The sequence below is a fragment of the Lycium barbarum genome, chromosome 1 (genome assembly GCF_019175385.1).
Source record: "Lycium barbarum isolate Lr01 chromosome 1, ASM1917538v2, whole genome shotgun sequence".
Taxonomy (NCBI): Eukaryota; Viridiplantae; Streptophyta; class Magnoliopsida; order Solanales; family Solanaceae; genus Lycium; species Lycium barbarum.
The window spans coordinates 32,144,847-32,168,116 of record NC_083337.1 but is presented as its reverse complement, the minus strand read 5'-3'; the positions used below and the strand labels follow the sequence as shown (position 1 = coordinate 32,168,116).

General features: G+C 39.7%; 1 protein-coding gene and 1 pseudogene across 1 annotated transcript; one reads left to right on the top strand and one right to left on the bottom strand.

The window, feature by feature from the left end:
• Nucleotides 1-12,791: 12,791 nt before the first annotated feature.
• On the top strand, nucleotides 12,792-18,206 carry LOC132610993 (pentatricopeptide repeat-containing protein At1g04840-like; annotated as a pseudogene).
• A 649-nt stretch (nucleotides 18,207-18,855) lies between these two features.
• LOC132610989 (peptidyl-prolyl cis-trans isomerase FKBP16-4, chloroplastic-like) lies at nucleotides 18,856-19,893 on the bottom strand. The gene is made up of 3 exons (XM_060325391.1): nucleotides 19,816-19,893; nucleotides 19,382-19,716; nucleotides 18,856-19,347 (listed from the first exon to the last, which is right to left on the bottom strand). Exons 1-3 carry the CDS (start codon nucleotides 19,891-19,893, stop codon nucleotides 19,035-19,037), a joined length of 726 nt encoding a protein of 241 aa, XP_060181374.1. The 3' UTR covers nucleotides 18,856-19,034.
• Between the last annotated feature and the right edge of the window lie 3,377 nt (nucleotides 19,894-23,270).

Below are 23,270 nucleotides of genomic sequence, written 5' to 3'. Positions count from 1 at the left end.
CCCCTCACGGTTTTATTTCAGAACACCATAGGCACATAGGGAAATCGCGCACGACAACATAGCTCAGTCCGGCTCAGCGAATAGCCATGCTAAGGCTTACACGAACGGAATAGTGAGAACCCAGATACACGTATTTTCAGACTCGATAGATCCGAATACTTACTAACATTTGAGGATTATAGACGTATTCCAGAACGATCGGAATTGATGTGTGATATTTACGGGTACTTTTACCACAGAGTCGTTACGAACGTTTCAAAGCAGACTTCGATCGACGGATCAGTTCAAGGAATCAGACAGTAGTCATAGGGCACATACATAACCTTTTGGACGACACGATGAAAGGTATAAACCCAAACATCTGGAGTCAATTTTACGTGTCCAAACATTTATAAGACTGGTGAAAGTGATTAAACGTATTATCGGAATATTCGTAACGGATTACTCGATCAAAATATTCGTGTCTGAATGCTTATATCAAAATAACTCTAGCGGAGTAATTGTATCGGAACACCTATGTTCGGATACTCATGTCAACAAAAGGGCATACGATCGACTTGTCATAATTCGCGCGATCGATAACTGGCCCGAGGACCTGTGAGCGATATCAAAATAATGGGCACGAGTTGAGTCATGAACGGCTAATTCAATTTATGAATCGGAATAGCTATAGGGCCCAATATAGTCATATGTCGGCCCGTTAATCCAACTAGTCTGAACAAGTAGTCCTTACGGGGTTTATTCCACAAAAGTTCTCCCAAGATTATGTTTATATATCAAAATGTAATTTAGAATGTCGAAATACTTTTTATAAGCTTGATACAATCATAGGTTGACCCAGTAGTCAAAATAATTCGGATAATTAATCAAACGGGGTTCATTTCACCAAAAATATTTCCAAAATAGTCATCGTGGTTCAAATTATAGTTTAGGACATCATGGCGATCAAAACATTGTATTATGATAGTCAAGTTCATAAACGAAAGTCTTTTACCGACGTTATGTCAAAATAAACCTTATAGGACAAACAAAAGGGTTTCAGACTTAGCGGGCCCACCTCGGGTCAAGTCGAGGTGGTAGACATGAATCACGGACATTTGAGGTCTATGGAATCATACATAAAGGTTTCGGAGTGATCCGACTACGTTCGCATAAGTTTCGGACATTTGGTTACTTTCTAGCCAAAATAGGGTCTTTATGCTTCAGTTGAATTGAATGAATAGTAGCCATTTTCTAATTCGGATTTCGAGGAGCAGAATTGCTCCCGGGGTTCCGATATCGACCTAGCATACTAAGACATGCCAAAGGAAGGAATGGGTAGCCTTACATACCTTTTTATACGACTTACGCTCGCCCAACACCTAAGTCCCGTTTCGTCCAGAATCTGCAAATGGTCAAGGTTACCAATTAGGGATTTCAAAGCTTAAAATTCACTTAACTTCATTTTTGGCTACCGAAATTTCGGCAGCACCTCCCCTATAAATATAGCACCCCCGAGAATCATCTCGGCTCAAATAGTAGCAACAACAACCCAGCAACATCAACAAAGTCAACAATCATTACAATATAGCACAATAGAAGGCAACTAGTTCTACTTTCCGACATAATGCAATAACGTTCATTCCGACTTCACACTTCCAAGCTAAGCTCCATATTTTCATATTCATCATTAATCAAGATCATCACTATATAGGTTAGAAGCATTCCATATCGTTTTCACAAAATATTCACACGATATACAAGATATACAATTTTCCACCAAGATCATATTTCATCCAAAACTTTTAATCTTTGGCATACATATTCATAACATGTTCCCATCTTCCAAATCCATCAATGGTCATCATAATTTGTATCCTTAACAACTCCATTTTCATAATGTCATAAAATCATCATAAAACGACATAAACTTCTACTTTCCATTTCAATGCAAACTTATATCATATTATCTTCATTTACATTGCAAGCATCACCACAACACAACTAACATGTTAAACAAAATTAATCCATTCCCATTTCAATGTCTATACCACACGGCCATATTCAATTTTTCCATCTTCCATCAAATTTATTCAACTTTCATTTCCAATATGCATTCCATCCTACACACAATTAGAATGTAACATAAAATTCAACTAATCACACCTATACAAGCACACACACACACGACCACACTCTACATTCCATACCCACTTTGCAAACTTCAATTTTTCCATACTTTCAACTCATTTCTATATACTACAACACAAACAAACCTTCATAACATAACAACATAGAATGAATTCTCACCTTTTTCTTCAATCCTCTTCACTTGAATAAGTTGTCATATTGAACAAACAAGTGCTCTTTCTTTCCAAACAATTGCACCAAGTTATAAAGGGACCTCAACTTAGTAGAAATTCACCAAGGGAAAAATTTTTGGAGCAAGATTTCCAAGGACAAAGTTTTCTATGGCCAAGCCGAATAGGCTCTTATTTTTGCTCTCAATTTCTCTTGTCTTTCTTGAAGCTTCTAAGTGAACAAAGATGAAGACTTGGTCTTCTTATCTTGACATGTCACATGACCATACACATGCCTAATTAATTAACTCATGGGCTTGATAAATTATGGACCATGGCCGGCCACCTTGTGGTCTTGGGCCTCAATTTTTCTCAAATTTTGTTGAGCCCAATTCGTTAAAAATCTCGTTTTGTAATTCCCGAAACTAATTTTCAAAATCCCAAATTTGCCCTTAGCCTTGTACGACACTCCCGCATCAACATTCTTTCATGCACAACTCCTATGTCAAGTAAAAAAAATTAAATTTTGACCTTATTTCTCACAAATCAAAGATATCTCAAATTTTTCCAAGCGTGTGAAAACACGGGATATAACATAACGCCTTCTAGTCACGGGTCAATATGCATATATATATAAAAATGTAATGCATACATAAACTGTACATATAGAGCTGGACCCATGAACAGAAGGGACAATCATCAACAGGGTACACGAACATCAAAGACTGAAATACTCCTAATGCTTCTAAGAGTAGAGTAATATGGAAGCTCGATTACTCGCTTGTTGGCTCATACCATAGGATCATGCCAAAAGAAAGAAAGGATAACCTTAACATACCTTGGAATATCTCCAATCCTCCAACTTTTACTCCTCGAACTTGTAAATCTACAATCAAGATAACATAGGCCTTTATTAGACTATTTACCTCGTTCACTAACCATTCCCAATCATCTCTTAAAATAGCCCCAAATCACTATCTTACCCTTCATCCATTTACCACTTCCATAAGTATCCTCTCTTCACTTAAAACTACTAAAACTCTCGATAATTAACTTAAATACAAGGGTAGAGATGAGGGGTCTAAGATTCCAAGGATCAACTTCAACTCCAACTTCCTAAGCTTCACAACCTTGAAGAAAACCTACAACCAATCTTCTTCTTCACAAGCTTGGGTTTACGAGGCTCGGACCTTACCAAATCTCCACTATAAGGATGGAAAGTGTTGGGAGTAAATATCCTAGGGTTTTTCTCTGACTTGGAAGAGAGAAAATGAGAAATAGAGTCATGGATCACATATTTATACTCGGAATTAAAAAGTCCTAGCGGTACGGTTCGACGAGCGGGTCGACGACCCGTCGACATGTCGACTGTCCGTTGACTTGCCCGTCGACCTATGCCTGCAGATTTCGAGGCTGTGGAACCCTGTCGACGCCGCACAATGACGGCTCATCGACCATGTCGACGGCCCTTCGATGATGACTGGTGTCTGCAGATTTCTCAGATTCAGCTCAGATCACATCGATTCGATTCGTTCAACTTTTAATCCTTTAAATTACCAGGATTACCTACTGGTACCTTTGTGCATGGGATAAGACACTTTCTATCTCTAAAACTCAGACACGGGTCTCAATTCCAAATGCATACCCAACTATGAAACCATAAGTTCTACTACGACGAGAACGAGAGGCGTAACACATAACCACTTATTTATACGACCTATTTTGTCAACCTACCCAATAATCCGGTTTATGCATGACGTTTTTTAATGGGTAAGCAGTTACTACACATATGGGGTGGCATTGAAAATAAGGTTTCAATTTTCTAGAAGGACTTACCAAGGCTAAGGCTAATTTTTCGAGATGAGGCTAACGAGTCTCTACATCCCCCAATGTTCCACTCACATAACAGATAGGATTGCATACTTGTTTCTTTTCGGACCAGAACCCCGCTTATAGCAACCTCGGATACCGCCAGATACTGGTACAGTTGTTCGTCTGCCTTCGGTGTGTGTAGCAAAGGTGGACTCGACAAGTACCATTTCAAATCTTCCAAGGCCTTTTAACATTCAGGTGTCCACACGAACTCATTCTTCTTCCTTAGCAAAGAAAAGAAACAATAACTTTTATCTGATGACCTTGAAATGAACCGGCTCAGAGCTGCTATCCTTCCGGTCAACCTTTGTACTGACTTCACATTGTTCACTACTTCGATGTTCTCAACGGCTTTGATTTTGTTCGGGTTGATTTCAATTCCCCGGTTTGACACATGAAGCACAAAAACTTGTCTGATCTAACTCCGAAGGCACGCTTCTCCGGGTTCAGTTTCATGTTGTACTTGCAAAGTATATCGAAGGTATCTTGCAAATGCTTTAAATGGTCCTCTGTTTCCAGGGACTTAACTAACATGTCATCAATGTAAACCTCCATTGTCTTACCTATTTGTTCTTCGAACATTCGGTTAACTACGCATTGATAAGTTGCTCCAGCATTTTTTAATCCGAGCTGCATTACATTGTAGCAATAAGTCCTATATCGAGTTATAAAAAAAGTTTTCTCCTGATCCTCCAGGTCCATCCGAATCTGGTTGTACCCGGAGTAAGAATTGAGAAAACTTAACATCTCATGCTCGGTCGTCGCATCGATCATTCGATCAATGTGAGGCATAGGGAATGAATCCTTTGGGCATGCTTTGTTTAGATCTTTATAATCAACCCACATTATAAATTTATTACCTTTCTTCGGCACAACGACGACATTAGCTAACTAATCCGGGTATTTAACCTCCCGGATAGAACCTATTTTTAAAAGCTTTATTACCTCATCTTTGACGAAGGCATGCTTTCATTCAGCCATCGGTCTTTTTTTTGTTTGACCGGAGTGAATTTTTTATCAAGGCTGAGCTTATGCGTCGTCACCTCCGGTGGCACACCTATCATGTCTAAATTGGACCATGCAAGACAATCAGCATTAACTTGAAGAAATTTAATTAACTTGCGCCTGAGCTCCGAGGTTAACCCCGTGCCCAGGTATACCTTTCTATCCAGCAAGTGCACGAACAAGGTAATCTGTTCCAACTCCTCTACGGTATACTTGGCTGCATCCGAATCATCTGGTAATACGAACGATCTGGGCACACCGAAATCATCTTTTTCGAAACTCAGGCTCGTCTCTTCCTTTTCTTCATCCAAGCCTGCATTCTTTAATTGCTATTTGGTGTCTTTGCCTTTGATCGATTCAACAACTTTTTGGACCGGTTCCTTTGGAACGAGGGGAGCTTCTTCGATCGCGAACATCTTTCTTGTGCGGGTTGTTCACCACAGACCGTCTTTATCCCTTTCGGAGTTGGGAATTTTAACATGTGATGTAATGTCGATGGTACTGCCCTCATACTATGAATCCACGGTCGGCCGAGTAATATATTATATTTCATCTCTCCCTCGATGACATAGAACACAGTTTGCTGAATAGTTCCGTCGATGTTGACTGGCAAAGAAATTTCTCCCTTAGTAGTTTCGCTCTCCATGTTGAATCCGCTGAGAACCCGAGCTACTGGAACAATTTGCTCCAGTAACCTCAGTTGTTCTACTACTCTCCATCGGATAACGTTGGCCGAACTACCTGGGTCAATCAAAATACGTTTAACTTGAGATTTAAAAATAAGGATAGAAATTACCAACGCATCATTGTGTGGTTGAATGATGCCTTCTGCATCCTCATCATTGAAGGAAATAGATCCCTTCGGCACATAATCCCTGGTCCGCTTCTCTTGTACAATTGAAACTTTTGTTCTCTTTATCAGCGGTTCTCATGGTGTATCTGTTCCTTCGATTATCATATTGATCACATGTTTTGGCTCCACGGGCTAGACCTGTTTGTGATTTTCCTTACCTTTATAGTGGCCTTTGGCTCGCTCACTCAAGAATTCACGAAGGTGGCCGTTTTTTAACAACCGAGCCACCTCTTCTCTCAATTGTCGACAGTCTTCGGTTCTATGGCCATGAGTCCCATGATACTCACACATCACACTTGGATCTCTTTGAGCCGGATCAGATCTCAATGGTCTCGGCCACCTGGCATCTGTGATACGGCCAATAGCCGAAATAAGATCTGTGGTGTTAATGTCGAAGTTGTACTCTGATAACCTCGAAATGTCCCCATTGTTAGCTAAACTACTGACATCACCTCTAAACAGCAACCTTCGTGTCACGACCCAGCCCCGTGGGCCGCGACTGGTGCCCTTCTGGGACACCCCAAACGAACTCACACCCAGATCATCGTAATCAGACTCGCCCAAACTCACGTACGTTATTCGAACTCAACATCGTAATCAGACATCTACCGAACACTTATCCTAAGCAGTCGCCCGTACAGATCAGACAAATCACAAATCAGAAAGGAGGCGGAATATACATCGCCAAATTTCACAAACACACATCAGAGGGGTGGCGGAATGTACATCGCCCCCAAATGCATACACACATATACAAACTCAGAGGCCGACTTGGCCATAGTAGCGTACGGGCCGCTTAAGATTGCAAAACAGACTCACATGCAAACACACCGGACCCACGACCCACAAATCTGACTACAGGCCTCTAGACAAAACAGAACATAAGAACATAGGACGGGACAGGGCCCCGCCGTACCCACTCATCCAAATATACAGGATACAGACACAACAAAAGATATGTACCAATGGCTAGGCTCCGAATCAAAGGGGAGCTCTCCAACACAGCAGAATGAGTAGCCTAGACTGGAGGACCACCCAAACGAGCTTCTGTACCTGCGGGCATGAAACACAGCCCCCGAAGAAAACGGGGGTCAGTACGGGAGAAGTACTGAGTATGTAAAGCAGAAGGTACAGAAATCACAAACACAGCTGGAGTCAGAAAGAACAAACACACCGACATCGCAAACTAAGCAAACCTGTGCGGGAGGCGAACATACAAATGCAAATCAAATCATGTATAGGGTTTAGGAACGTGGTCACCCCCCGACGCTGGTGCCACAACACATCATAACTCCAGAAGTTTTCAAATCTCCGTACAATCTCCAGACACATCATATCACACACACATCACATCATCAGAACATATCAAATGCCATATCACATCATAACTCCATAAACGGTAACCGGCCCTATGGCGAGGCCTCGGAAACCGTAACACATCATAACTCCTGAATATATTGTAGCGCGCACGATCACAAAGTCGGCCCGGGTACCGACGAACGAAGTCATAGCAGACAGCACGAACAGAGTAGTGCAGAAACCATATGCATATCAAAAATAATTTGTCGGACTCAACATATAGTTTACGTATAAGAATATACTGACGCCAGAAGGCTCGGAGTAGGAATCAGATTGATCAAAGTTTGCGTATAAAAGTTACGAAGTGCCAAATGGCCAAATTCTCAAGAAAATTGTTCATACGTCATTTTCCGAAAATCTCACATCGTTCAAAGTACAGAACGTACATTAATGGCATAGGAAGTTTCAAACACATCCTTGGGTCATAAACAGACAGTCGCAGATTATAACGGACACAAACGGACCAAACAAACCGAATAAGGGGAGCCTCGGGGCTCGCGGGCCCACCTCGGGTCAAATTGAGGCGGCGGACACAAATCACAGACTTTCGGCTCCATAGAGCCATCTACGAAAGTTTCGGAGAGTTTCGGACACAACAGCACAAGTTAAGGATGTACGAACATTCTTTTAACCAAATGCGACAAAAAGGGTTCAATCGCGCTGAGTGAATAGTGCTCGAACTTGAACTTCGATTTCCAAGAGCAGGGTTATTCCCGAGGGGCCGATCTTAACCTAGTATGTCTAGGACATGCCAAAAGAATGATAGGTAGGCTTTACATACCTGGTTGGCGCCTTACGCTCCTCAAATCGCAATTCCCGTTTCGTCCAGAAACTGCAAATGGTCACTTTTACCAGTTACTATTCATGAGAATTAACATTTTAGTCTTTGGGCTATATTTGGCTACCGAAATTTCGGCAGCACTTCCCCTATAAATCTAACACCCCCGAGACTTAGCTCGGCTCAAAATACAGCGACAACAACAGCCCAAACATCATAAAACCATACAAACCACAATCATACTACATTAACTTCAAAATTTCACTTTAATACATAAGTTGGCAAATTCTTGACTCAACTTCAAAATTCCAAATCTATTTCCACATTAGTCCATTCATTCACTCATTCCCAATTATTCAAACACACTACATACAAGTTCCAAATCACATACAAACATCCCCAAAGTTCACTACTTTCCAATTTTCATTCAAAACACCAAAAGTTACGATGAACGTTCTAACTTGCGTCGTTTCATTCCAAATTCGTTATCATCAACCATAAATCTTATTTAAGTCCTTAATATCTTAAATATACTATGATGTACACAAATATACCAAAGGTATACACTTTCCGATAACGTCCGAAATCATTTTCTAACACCAAATCAATTCTCCAAACATTCATTTACGATACAAAGGTTACAACGACACCTCAAACGACTAAACGGAATCAAATTCACATGGTCTTGCACTACCTACAAGCCACGGCCAAACACACCCTTTCTACACACACACACCATGCACAAACACAACCCCATCCCATAATCTTCATACTAATCCAATCACTAACACATACATATCCATTTCATAACATTAAAACATAAAAATCTTACCTTGTTCTTGAATTTCCGACTTGTCGCGAACGTCGATCTTTCTCCAAACTACTTGTATCACGTCGGAGAGCGTCTTGAGCACTTTACAACTATGTGAAAATCAAGATTTTTGGAGCAAGCACAAGGCTTGGGAAATTTTTCTCTCCTCTCCACTATTCTCGGCCGAAACCCTCTTGTTGGTGTTCTTGAATTTTTTTTTTTGATCTTTGAAGATTCTAAGTGGAAGAATGATATATATCCACTAATAGTCATGTGCATAGCACATGACATTAAAATGGGTTTGGGCCAAAAGCTATGGTCGGCCACCCTCCAATCCTTGGGCCTCAATTTTGTTATATTTTCCTTGGCCCAATTCACTAAGAGTCCCGTTTTGTAATTCCCGAAACTAATTTCCGAAATTCCGAATTTACCCTCGGCCTTCCCCGACGTCTTAACATTAATGATTCCATAACCAACATAGTCATATTCACCAAAATCAAGTTATGTCCTTATAACACACAAGTCGAAATTATTTCTCAATTTCCAATTACACGAAAACACGGGACATAACACTTCGGCTCCTTGATCCACGATCAGCTCCCTTATCACCTCTACTCAAGAGATTACTGGGGCCGCTTCTTCCCTTATCCGACCTAAAGCTGGATTTCTCCGGTTGAGAATACGATCGATACTTATCCCTCGATTGCCTTGTCTCCGGTTCATAGTTCCTCCTCGATCTCTCAGAGTTCTTACTTCCATTTATCGAACCAGGAGGAAGTTCAAGTTGATCATCCTCTACTCGAATCTTGGATTTGTACCTGTTATGGACATCGGCCCAAGTTACTGCCTCGTATTCCAATAAGTTCTCCTTTAATTTAAACGAGGCAGTTGAGCTTCGGGGATTGATTGCCTTAGTGAAAGCTTGAGCCACCCATTCTTCTGGGACCGGAGGGAGCTCTATTCGTTCTCTTTGGAACCTATTCACGAACTATCGGAGCAGCTCATTATCTCTTTGGGTGATCTGAAAATGTCCGCCTTTCTTGCCTGTACCTTCTTGGCCCCAGCATGGGCTTTGATAAACGTATCTGCGAGCATCTCAAAAGAAGTGATGGAATGCTCGGGCAGATGGTCGTACCAGGTCAATGCCCCTTTGGATAATGTTTCACCAAACCTTTTCAACAACACCGACTTGATTTCATCTTCTTCGACATTGTTGACTTTTATGGCACAAGTGTACGAGGTCACATGCTCCTGTGAGTCCGTCGTCCCATCATATTTCGGATATCCGGCATCTTGAACCTCTTTGGGATCAGCTTTGGAGTAGCACTCAGAGGGAAAGGCCTTTGAATGTATCTCTTTGAGTCTGATCCCTTCAGGATCGAAGGTGCCCCCGGGATCTGGTCCACCCAAGAGTTGTATGTTTCCACCCTTTTTTCCGTGGAATCGACCGACTTAGCCAAAGTTTCGAGCATCTTCAAAACCTCGGTAGACGAACCAGCCCTGGATCCGTCGCTCTCGACTATCCGGACCTCCTCTCGCCTTGGTTCGGTAGTTCGATTTGGCTTTGCCGATGCTGCTTTGTTTTCTTTGTTCTGGAGTTAAGTTATAGCGATCTATTGTTCCTGCAACATTTCAAATATCAAACGTAAGCTAATCTCATCCGACACATCCGGTTTTTTGGGGCCTTGCGCCCGAAGCAAAGTAGCTGAATTATTGATATTCAAAGGATCTGTGGCCGGAAGGGCGGCATTCTCCTGGTTGACGGTATTCTGGCGGTTAAGGCCTTCGGTCGAGTTGATAGCATTTGGGTTGGCTGGGTTAGCAGGTGGTCAGTTCGGGTTCGGTAACCCATTGTTGTTTTCGTTTTCAACAAATATTTCGTTGTTGTTCACGTGCCGGAATGACCACTGCTTGCCATCTCGAAAGTATCTGAAACACAAACTTTCAAAGAACAAGTGAAAGAGGAAGTAGCAAATTAAACTACCACTATTATCCTATGCCCCACGATGGGCGCCAAACCGTTTACCCTAAAAAATGGATAACAATTAAATTTATAAGTGGTTGATAGGATATGTGGTTAGATTAATTTATAATATAAGATTATAGCAATTAAATGGTAATATATTGATAAAGAATAGTAAAAAGAACTTAAGAAGACAAGTTTATAAGCTCTGAGAACTGGTCCGGTTAGGAGATTGCTTTCTTTAACCGAGCCAAAATACTTAAGAAGATTTGACTGCCACTTTTCTGATTACAAATGTGAAGAATGATAAAAAAGCTAACCCCTAAAAGAAGGGGAATACCCTATTTATAGCTAAAAATAAATGAGCCTTAGTACAATCTAAAAAGTCCCTTCTAGAAAAACTCTAAAATGAATAAGGCGGCGTCCGTACGATCTAACACCCGTACTATTGTCGGCGCAAATGGCAGAACGGTCAGATGACGCGTGTCCTGTCCCATAACGGATTCTCCGAGCATATGTTGAGTGTGTTCGCTTCGGGCTCGAGATTACTGTAGCTATTAACATATCTTCAGTTTTGACACAGAGTTGAATGCACTCATGTACCCTCGGTTTTTGTTCCCATCGATTGTCAATGACCTTACTCTTCCCCGATCTCGTATCGGATGATTTTAAACTTTACCCCAGTTCTTACCGGGTACAAGTTGCTTCGATTTTACCGTATACAAATGAAAATAAATTAAAAGAGGATAACTTCCCACCGTCCGCCAGCCATTGTGCCCAATTAACATATTCTGGAGAGAAAAATAAATATAGTAAGTAATAATTAGTGTACTATTATAAGATGAGGGCGACATCTACAATTCTACAGGTTCAACTCAGTGCTTGCAGCAGAAAAAATCACTCTATAATCTTTATTTTATATTTTTATTAAACAATAAATACAATTTTTTTTGGTCTACAAGATATTGTATTTATTGTTCAATAATATTATAATACCGCAACTACAATAGTGACACAAAGCACTGATCCTCTATTTCATCGCTCTTTATTTTTGTTCTATTTTTCCACTGATTTCTGTATTGTTTTTCTTTAGTTTTCCGATTTTCATACACCAAAAACAAAATTATTGCATATGAATTTCTGCATTTTAGTCTCATTTTCCAGAGTTGACACTCATTTGCTCTAATTCTTTTCCATTTTACTGTATTATTTTTTTCAATTAAATTCCAATTTTATTTTTTTCTATCACTTTCCACATCGGGGCCAATAATAGGATAGAATCTCCTTAAATAAAGAAAGGGGGTGTATAAATTGGGTTTTCGGAGTAGAGCCCAGCAACATTGAACCCCGAAATAGAATGTCTTTGGCTATATAATCGTGTGGTTTCTGGGAATTTAAAACCCGATTTCTCTTTTTTAAAAGTATGTATGTACGTATTTCAAGTTTTCGCCTGACCAATAGAATCCGGTATACTTTCCACGTTCATAGGAGTGCATTTATGGATTTTGCTATGGAGCTAAAAGAGAGACACAAGTTCTAATTCATTGAATTAATCTGTTATAAAAATACCAAAAAACGTCCCTGCTCGACGGGTGGGTGTTTTTTTTTTTTTTTGGGGGGAGGGGGGGGGGGGGATCTTCAAAAATATACAACACAATATAAAATGTTACATCACATAGTCATATTTTCGGTTTATACAATATTATATCTGGGAAAGCGATATACATAATGTATCAACATACGACCTTGTATTAAAATGTATAATAGTGCATGAAGGTGTTTATTACTAATACTGGGCTAAACCGGTAATAAAAGTTTTATTCATTTACTTCTATTTTTCTTCCTCATTTTTTGTTTCAAAATGAAAGTAATTGGCAAGCTCAAAGTTTCAAGATCTCCCCAAAATACCTAATAAATCATATGAGAATTTGAATGAAACTCATTTGATATCTCTAATACACACTTGCAAAAATACCCTTCAACTCCAACAAATCCATGCACACATTATTCGTCAAAACTTGTCATCCAATAGCAGAATTATTACCCAGCTTATATCTTCAGCTTCTTTACACAAATCCATTAACTATGCACTGTCTATTTTTCATTGTTTTCATGACCCAAATTTGTATTTATTCAATGCTTTGATTAGAGGATTAAAGGACAATTCTTGCTTTGAAAAGTCAAATTTGTACTTTAAGCTAATGCTTAAGTTAGGTGTTACACCTGATAGGCTTACGTATCCATTTGTGATGAAATCAGTAAAGGAAAAAGGACTTGGCGGTTTTGTTCATTGTGGGGTTTTGAAAATGGGTTTGGAGTATGAAACATTTGTGAGGGTTTGTTTGGTTGAAATGTATGTGAAAGTTGAGTTGGTTGATCTTGCATTGCAACTGTTCGATGAAAGTCCGGAGAGAAACAAAGTCGAGAGTGCGCTTTTGTGGAACGTTGCGATTAATGGGTGTTGTAAAACAGGGCAGGTGAGTAAGGCGATGGCGTTGTTTGAAGAAATGCCGGTGAGGAATGCGGGTTCTTGGAATACTTTGCTTAGCGGGTTGTTGAGGAATGGTGAGGTGGATAAAGCAATGGAAATTTTTAATGGGATGGAGAGGAATGAAAAGAATGTTGTTTCTTGGACTTGTGTGATTAACGGGTTAACGCTAAATGGATTGCACCAAAAGGCGCTGGATTGTTTTTCAGGATGGTGGAAGAAGGTACGAAGCCGAATGATCTAACTGTTGTATCTGCTCTTTCTGCTTGTGCGAAAACTGGGGCAGTAGAGGCAGGGAGAAAGATTCATGATAATATTTCGAACAATGGGCTACATTTGAACACAGCGGTTGGTAATGCTTTGCTTGATATGTATGCAAAGTGCGGGTATATTGAGTCTGCAAGCCTGGTTTTTAATGGATTGAAGGAGAAGGATATCCGTACATGGAGTATAATGATATGGGATTGGGCAATTCATGGACATATAGACAAAGCTCTTAGGTGTTTTGAACAAATGAGATTGGCTGGTACTTTTTATATATGTACTCTTTTGTCCATGGAGTTACTTGGATTCTATATAAAATTGTTTGATAAAGTAAACCATTTTTTTCTCTAATGGTTGCAGGAATCAAACCTGATGGAGTTTCTTTCCTTGCTGTTTTAACTGGATGCTCTCACGCTGGACGGGTGGATCAAGGTCTTCAAATCTTTGATAGCATACAGTGAGAGTGCTCAATTGAGCCCACTATGAAGCATTATGCTGCAGTAGTAGATCTACTTGGCAGGGCTGGCCGATTTGATGAGGCCTTTAAATTTATTAAAAGTATGCCCCTGGAGCCAGATTATGTGATTTGGGGTGCACTTTTTTCTGCTTGCAGAGCTCACAAAAACATTGAAATGGCAAAAGTTGCATCGGAGAAGCTCCTGCAGCTTGAGCCAGAGCATGCAGGGGGCTATATGTTTCTGTCTAATGTTTATGCAGGAGCAGGGAGATGGGATGATGTAGAAAGAGTTAGGAGTTCAATGAAGAACAGAAATGTTGAGAAGGATCCTGGATGGAGTTCAATGGAGGTGGATGGTTAATTGCATACATTTGTTGCTGGTGATAATGCTCATAAACGTAAGCAGGAGATATACTCGAAATTGGAGGAAATTATTACAGGAGCTAAACAACAAGGTTACATGCCTGAAACTGAGTGGGTGCTTCATAACATTGATGAGGAAGAGAAGGAAGGGGCATTGGAAAGTCATAGTGAAAAGTTAGCACTTGCTTTTGGGCTCATTAGTACTGGTCCTGATGTGATCATTGTGATTGTGAAGAACCTTAGAGTACGTGGGGACTGCCATTCTCTAATGAAGTATGTCAGCAAAATGAGTCAAAGGGTGATTGTCTTAAGAGATATAAAGAGATTCCACCATTTCAAAGATGGAGTTTGCTCCTGTCCAGATTACTGGTGAACTAGTAGGTATTGCCTGACTCATTTTCATCTCATAATTGTTTTTACAATAAAAAGAAACCTAGATTTTAATAATGCAAGAAACTGAGAATGACACAAAGGTATGCTAGGAGCTAGGTGGCTGAAGAAAGAACAGAAAAGTTAAACTAAAAAGTGAATCTTTTTATCAACACTAGGGTACTTTTTGAATTCACGAGCACCTCATAATTCTCTACTTAGTTTGCAAGCGGATGATGGTCTCTCTAGTTGAGAATAGCAATAGCTATATATCTGCTTCGCTCATATGACACATGGTCATGATAATCCGTACGAACAATTAGTTAAGTCTTGAAGCTTAGGTATTGATATTCAAGAATGGAGACATTCATGGATTTGAAGGCAATAGATTTGTTGATCTCAGGTTAAAATTGTATGTTGGTGTGTGCAAATGAAGTTTTGTTAACTCTCCAAACTACTGCAATGAATACTTCTCTCCCTTTCTGTCCGTTTAGTCTCTTCCATGTAATGTACAGCAAATGAGAACCTCTGGAGCTGTTATTTGCATTGCTCCCTGGTTTTCCTGCAAGCATAATTATGCTGTTAAAAAGTTTCAGGCTAATGTTCTGGAATCCTTTTATGCAGTGCAATTATTTACTTCTCACCAATTCACGTTTTTCTCGCAGGTCTACTGCTAGATGACTTGCTTGTTGCTGAAGACTTGGCTGCCACAGAAACAACAACTGCAGCTTCACATGCGGCCACTGCAGCTGCTGCAGTCAATCTACAAGCAGGGAGGCTTGCTGGGAGGTATGGGTTTGGTGATGATAGAACAATTCAGTTGTACTGGGAAATCCTGTTGCTCCCCCCATATAAATGGTGATATGTATGCTGATATAAGCACTGAGAATGCCATGCTTCAAGGATTTGGTGAGTCTACTCTTGCATAATAATAGCAGTGCATGCCTGACTGTCCTTTTTGTTTATTTATTTTTTGAAATTCTTTTGCTGCTTTAGTTTCTCAGTTTCGCCATCTTGGGTTTGCTGAATATCTAGTGAAGGCCTCTGCAGCAGAAGCTGAGGCTATTGCTGCTACACTAGCAGCTGCATGCAAAAGCTTGCCAGCAAGGTAATGGAGAAGTTAAACGTCTTCCTGATAGGGATGGTGGAGCAGAAGCTACATCACGTGGAAAAGCAGCATCTACTTTGATCAGTCCAGATTCTGCCGAATCAAATATTTCTTCTGCCCCAACTGGAGTCGTCTTCATCATCGTGCTGTTAGTAATCAGATACTTAGTGCTATGTTGTTCTATCAGTTTAATTTTGGAAAATAATAGACTGATGATATGTCATTAATACATTTTTAGATAGTTTTAGCTGCAGAGACTGGTGGCGCCCTAGGTTGAATGGTACGCTAGCTTTCCATCGAAGGCCCGCGAGTTAGTTGTGGAACCCCAGAGCACGAAAACCTTTGGATCAACAGATGTCCATCAACAGTGTTCGGAGAAAGGTGTGATTACTTCTTCGTTTGTGCTTTAACAGTTAGGATTAGCAATGACAATCACAGAATTGGAATTTCTATACCTGTTGTTTTCCATTCCAGGAAATAGTGAATAAGGCATCCTTTTGCCCGTTCAAGAAAGAAAGAATTTTTATTGCTTTCTTAGGTATGTAAAACTCTTGGATGTCTAATCGCAGTTTTTATTTTATCTGCTTTTAAAAGGTGAAAGTATGAAATAGGGAGACAAGAAAATCCAAAGGGAATATGTACAAGCACCAAACCAAAACAATTTAGCTTAGTTATCTAGTGGCGTATATTTTATTGAAGTTGGTCCCAACCAGATTCTCTTTGTTTTAAAATAACGGTGATGTCCGTGTCTGCTTGCTGCTCCTGGAGTATTCCAGCGGGTGCCTGCTACCTCCCATGAGTATAGGTGCCGGATAATTCTTTCAACCAAAGCTTAGGCATATGGGAAGAAATCACCTAGCTAGTGTTTTTATCTGAGCTGGGATTTCAACCCTGGTTTCCAAGGTTTGCTTGACTAGTAGGCCACAGACTTGGGTGTGTCCCATGAAGAACAAGTGGGGAGACAGGTGAAGAAAAGAATTTGCGTTTTATATTTTTTCGCTATTATGAGTTGAATTAAAAGTGTCGGATATGGAGTAATTTAATTGACGTCTTTATTTATAAAGAACATAAGCCGTTTCAACACACTTGTTCGGAAAGGTTCCCTCTTAGTAAAAGTTATTTCAATGGTGGTATCTAAACCATTTCAAGGTGGTACCCAAATCATTTCAACTCTGGTACCCAAACTATTTTATCTATGGTACCCAAACTATATAAGTTATTTCACCTGTGGTACCTTTTCCTTAATGTAATTGTTTAAATAATTACTCCAATAGTACAAATTATATAACATATAGAAGACACTTGGACAGGTGCCATTATTTTCTTATCTTTTGTGCTTTGATCTATGTTGGTCTTGTTAATATTTGTCTGCTTGTTTGCAGGAGTTAAATGCCAAACATACCACCTACACCCACCAGAGGTCGTCCACAAGTTGCCTACGGTCGAGGTTCTCTTGCTTGGAATTAGATTAGTAGTGAAGATTGTTTTCATATACTTCGAGGCTCAAGCTCTAACATCTGCAATTTCCAGTGACAAGTACATATATAGCATGACGCCATTTGGAGAGTGTGCAGACAAATATATCCTCTTGAAGATTTAAGGCTTTGAGGCATTGAGGATCTTCCGGACAGATTCAGATCTCAAAGGTTGCAGGCACATTGTCTATTCATTCATGTTGTAGCCGTTGGGGTCTTCGAAGTTTCCCCTCATACATTGAGACATAGACACAGATAGAAGGATCGACAAGTGTTGCTACATTCTCATGCGACGGATAGTGCTAGGTTTTCACCTTTATATAATTCCCGGGTAGTCCTATATATATAAAAAATTCTCGTCTAGGCGTATTATTTTTGTCAACTATTGGTGAGATATATAATCCTGAAATTTCGGTAGGCTTTCAAGTATCGTACAGGGTGTTGGTTGGTGTAATTTGTGTTATCATATAGAATGTAACTTGTGTGTGAAAATATGAAGATTTACTTGGGCAAGAAAATGTGATACAAAAGGAATGGCTAATGGAGTAGTATTATTTTAAGCTTCCTTATATTTCAATGTTCAGATTACACGAGCTTGCTACAGGTGCCAGCTAGAACAGGCCACTGTTAATCATTAAAAGCAATTTGTAATTCTTCACTTTTCTTAATTTCTTAAATTTCTTTTTATCTGTGTTTTGCTGCCTTTTTTTCTTTTCTTTTTTGTAGTCTTTTGGTTCTAATATTCTAGACCTAATAAATAAATTTAACTTGGATAACTTAATAAATTCATCATCTGAATGTAAGGTTAGATGTTTAGAATAGATACTAATATTACATGATGGAAATATTTTCACGTAAACGACTCTATAGGAAAATCTTTGGGTAAACAACACTAACTATCATTTGGACTCAAACTATTTATCCGTCCATGCCCCCTCCTAAATTATTTTCGTTTTTGTCCGGTCCAGCCCAACCCAAACTATTTAGGGAAAATTATGTTGGGTGTCCCTTAACCCATCTAGTTTGCCACTTTTGGCTCAACTACTCCCAAGTTACCCGCTTCGGCTCAGTTTGGCTATACTTACGATAATTTAGAACTAACGTTCACTCTCAAACTCTTTCAAAATATCCAGTGTTCCTCTCCTCCTTCTTCCTTCACACAACTCCACCGACCATCATTTTCCGTCTTCAACTTGTGTACCAATTCTCGTGCTTGTTCGTCCTCGATTTTTGTAAGTTTGATTTCTCCAATGTGTTTGCATATCCGTTGTTTTTAGTGTGTTTTGAAAACTTTAATTTTTCTTCAAGTTCTTCAAACAACTCGACTTCTAGTGTTTCTTCATTTCTAAATCTCTGTAAATATTATGTTTTTTTTTTCTATCAGAATTTTCTCACTGGCATTTCTTTGGGGTTAAGCAAGCTCATGATGTGAGAATGAGTTTGAACTATACAATACTAACATTTCTAACGACAATTTCCTGGTAAAATACCAAATCAGAAGCAGAGCTCTTAGTATTCTGAAAATTTATACAATAGGCTGAGCGCTTTTGCAGGTAACAAATCATAACATGAAGTATGTGAACACTGTGGCTATCCTTCAACAACTTTTACAGGAGTTCCGAATGGGCTTTGTTTAATAGACAGCAGTTCAATATCCATCTCAATTGTTGCATTTGGAGGAATTTCCTGCACGCCTTTTTTCCCATAAGCTAGTTCAGGAGGAACTATGAGCAAGCGCTGTCCTCCTACTCGCATCCCTTGAACACCGAGATCTAATCCTTTAAGGACGTTTCCCCTCTCTGATTGACCAACGTCAAATCCATAAGGTGTTCCACCACCAACTCCCATTCCTTGTCTACTTGTCATGAATGTGATGTTCCTCCATTTAGCAACATAGTGGACTTAGATACTCAATTCAACTTTGGCACAACCGTACTGCAACTCTAGATCCCTTCACGGCTTCAGCTCCAGTTCCAACCTTCAAATCATAGTACTTTAGACCATTAAGAAGGGTTGTGTATTCGCTCTTTGGTATTTTTGCTCCTCTAAGAGCTCTTCTACTTGTGCTAGTAGCTCCAGCCACATCACAAAGACAAAAAGCAGCAGTTGGCAGATCTTCATGTTCGCATATGGGACATTTTTGGTCAAGATCGATCTGAAATTTGGTCTCCATCTTTTGAAATCCAATGTGGGTATGCTTCATTTCTTGATCATTTTCATCTTTTACTTCACCTTGTTCAGTCCGTTGGATGTGTTCTTCAGATCTGAGAAGCTGTTGATCAAGATCGAGCTGAAATTATGCCTGCTATCCATTTGATGCCATACACCTGAAAAGTTCCACCATTGTCCATGGCTGCTCTCCGGCTCCAACCTCTTCTTTCTCTAGATCAGTAATCTTCTGCTCCTCTTTAGTCCTTTCTTCTTCTTGTATGACTGTTAAGCTGGTCATAATTGCTCTTTTCTGCTCTTGCTTATTTTCGATTTTTGTTGTTGTTTGAGTTCCACCTCGGTCGATTCATCTGCACCACCGCTCCTGAAGTTCTTGTTTCGATTCCAGCTCGTTTGTGATGCTGAGATTGCTGTATGAACACTAAGCTTGTTGTTGCCTTTCTCCTATTCGATCTGGTATGTCCCTTCCTCTCTCTTTGCTATATTTACCTTCTCTGTATCTCTGCATTTGATTCTTGCTTGTTTTGTAATCTCTATTGTTCTGTCTTCTGTATGTTTCGATTGAAAATTTTGGCTGAGCAAATATGTATCTTCCTCTTTGTGATTTAACCCATATAAAATTGACTTTTGTCCATTCGATTGAGCACAACTTGGTGCTAATACCACGAATTGAACATCGATCAACCTTATATTAATTAAAATCCCCTTTGAGGCTTTCCTGAGTTGGATCTTGATCATATTTGCTATGCATCTGTATTCTTTTTTGTTTTTTCTATTTCCTGTATCCTGATTACACTGTGTTTCGCTGCTTGTTGGTATTCCTTCAGTGTGGTTGTTCTGTGGTACCTGTTGAATTAAAAATCCTCCATTTGTGTTAGATTGTGTACCTGCAACCATTAGCAAACAATTAGTGTAAACCAAATCCTTCACATTCTCCTCCCAAAGGATTTGAGTGTGAGGACCTCCTTTTCTCCCACCTGCCCCTATATTCAGTCTCCTTAACATGATCTGATTCTTAGATAGGGCTGCTGTAATTTGTCACTGTTCACAATTCTTTTACAGTGACTCTCCATGTCATGAAAGGAATCGAATTGTATGTCCCCTGTGTCCAAAGCTAAATTAGCCAAGTGATCTGCTAATTTATTTCCTTCCCTATAAGTATGCTCTATCACCACCACTTTTTCCTCAATTATTCTCCAAATTTCTTCCACCATAGTAATGATTTGCCAAGGAATTTCCCATGTCCTTTGAATAATTTTCTTCAGCAATAGTGAATCTGTCTCTATCATTATTTGATCCCACTGATTGTCTTTTAAATACATGAGAGCCTGTAGAATGGCCAGGGCCTCTGCCTCGGTGTTGGTGCTTTGAAGATCCTCCATTTCTCTGGCCTGTGCTTGTATCACATCTCCCCTTTCATCCCTTACACAAAAGGCCCATGAACTCCTACTCGGGTTTCCTCTTGAGGCTCCATCAGTATTGACTTTTATCCATCCAATATCTGGAGTTCTCCAGGTCACTGGTGTTACTCTTATCTTTGGAGAATATCTTTGTAATGACTCCACAATCACATTCCAATTATCTAAAATTTTTCCTTCTCACCTTCATGAATTGAATCAAAGTATGCATCACCTGGTAAATGAGTTTTGTGATTGACACTTTCCCTTCATGTCTCATAGTGTTTCTCCTCTTCCAAAGTTCCCAAATAATAATAGCAGGGACAGCTTGGTTGATGCATTTGACATGTAGTCTACTAGGCATATCCCACCATCTATTAATTATTTGGGTAACTTGCAAATTCTCAATATTTATTCCCACTGGTCTACAAAAATACTTCCAGATGGCTTGAGCTGTTGGTGAGTGTAAAAAGACACGGGAGGTATCTTCCACTTATGGATGTTGACAACAATAGCATCTGGAAGGGAATTGGTGTCCCCATTTCTTCAACTTATCATCTAATGGTAGCTTGAACTTCCAAAATCTCCACATAAAAAAATATATCTTTATTGGTAGTCCTTTAATCCACATCTGCTTATACAAATTACTAGGATCTTTTCTTTGTCTGAGCAATTGAAATGCAGACCCAACTGTGAATTTCCCCCTCGAATCTAACTTCTAGAAAGCCTTATCTGCTTGGCCATTTTCATCTGGTGGATTAATGTGCTGCACAATATGGTCTGCTAGATCCTCAGGAAGGATTCTTCTTAGCAACTATCCATCCCATTGCCCCACTTCTGCAGTTTCTTTCACAAGGATGATTGTGGGATCACACTCAAAATCTGATGGAGTAATATAGTATAGGGCTCCCAGTCCTGTCCAATTATCAAACCAAAAATAAGAATTACCTTGTTGAAGCTTCCACCATATCTCATGTTCCATCTCATCTCTGTGTTTAATCATCTTCTTCCACACATAAGTACCTGATCTGCTAGGGGCTATCACAGCATGAAACTTCTTTAAGTACTTATTACTCATGAAAGTTCTCCATAAGGATTGTTTGGTTCTCATGTTCCACCACAGTTTAGCAAAGAGGGCTTTAGATATATCTTGTAGGCTTCTGAACCCCATGCCACCTTCTTCTTGTGGATGACATAAGGTTATCCAAGTTGCCCAGTTCTTACTTGAGTTTCCCACAGAGTTGCTCCAAAAGAACTTAGTAAACAATCTATGAATCTGAGCAAGTACACCACTAGGAGGGTCACAAGCGGATAGTAGGTGTATAGGCATGCTCTATAAAACATGTTTAATCAGTGTTGTCCTTCCTCCAATAGATAACAGCTTACCAGTCCATGAGCTCAGTCTATTCTGAATCTTCTCTATTATCTCCTTGTAGTGAATGTTCATTCTTCTCCCATAGTAAATTGGTACACCCAAATATGTGAATGGAAAATCCTTTTCAGGAATCTGAGTGACAGAAAATACCGACTCCTTAATGTTATGAGATGTCAAATGATGCATATAAACAACACTTTTCTGCTTGTTGATCTTCTGACCACTCACCTTCTCATAATTACTCAAAGTCTTCATCACTAATCTCACAGACTGTTCATTAGCAGAGGTGAAATGATAGTATCATCCGCATATGCCAAATGATTGACATATGGACTCCATTTTGGCATCCCATATTCCTTGTAATCAGCCTCAGTATGCAGTGCATTCAGAGCCCTAGACAAACATTCTGCAGCCAAAATGAATAAAGTAGGGGATAATGGATCTCCTTGCTTTACTCCTCTAGATGATTTGAAAAAACCATGAGGTTGCCCATTAATCAGAATGGAATACCAATTATTTGAGATAACTCTAAATACCAGATCAATAGTAAATTCACCAAACCCCATTCTCCTCAGGACTTTAGTTAGAAATAACCATGATACCCTGTCATAAGCCTTTGCATGTCAAGCTTAATGACAACATTGGCAGGCTTTCCTCTAATCCTAATATCATGTACAATTTCCTGAGCCAACAGAATGTTTTCTACAATACTCCTGCCTTTAACAAATCCTGATTGCTGAGGTGAAATGATCTCAGGCAGCAGATGTATCAACCTTTCATGAATGATTCTTGAGATAACTTTGCTAGTGATGTTACTCAAGCTGATTGGCCTCATATCAGAAAATGTATTAATTTCTTTCTTCTTTGGTATCAAAATCAAATTGG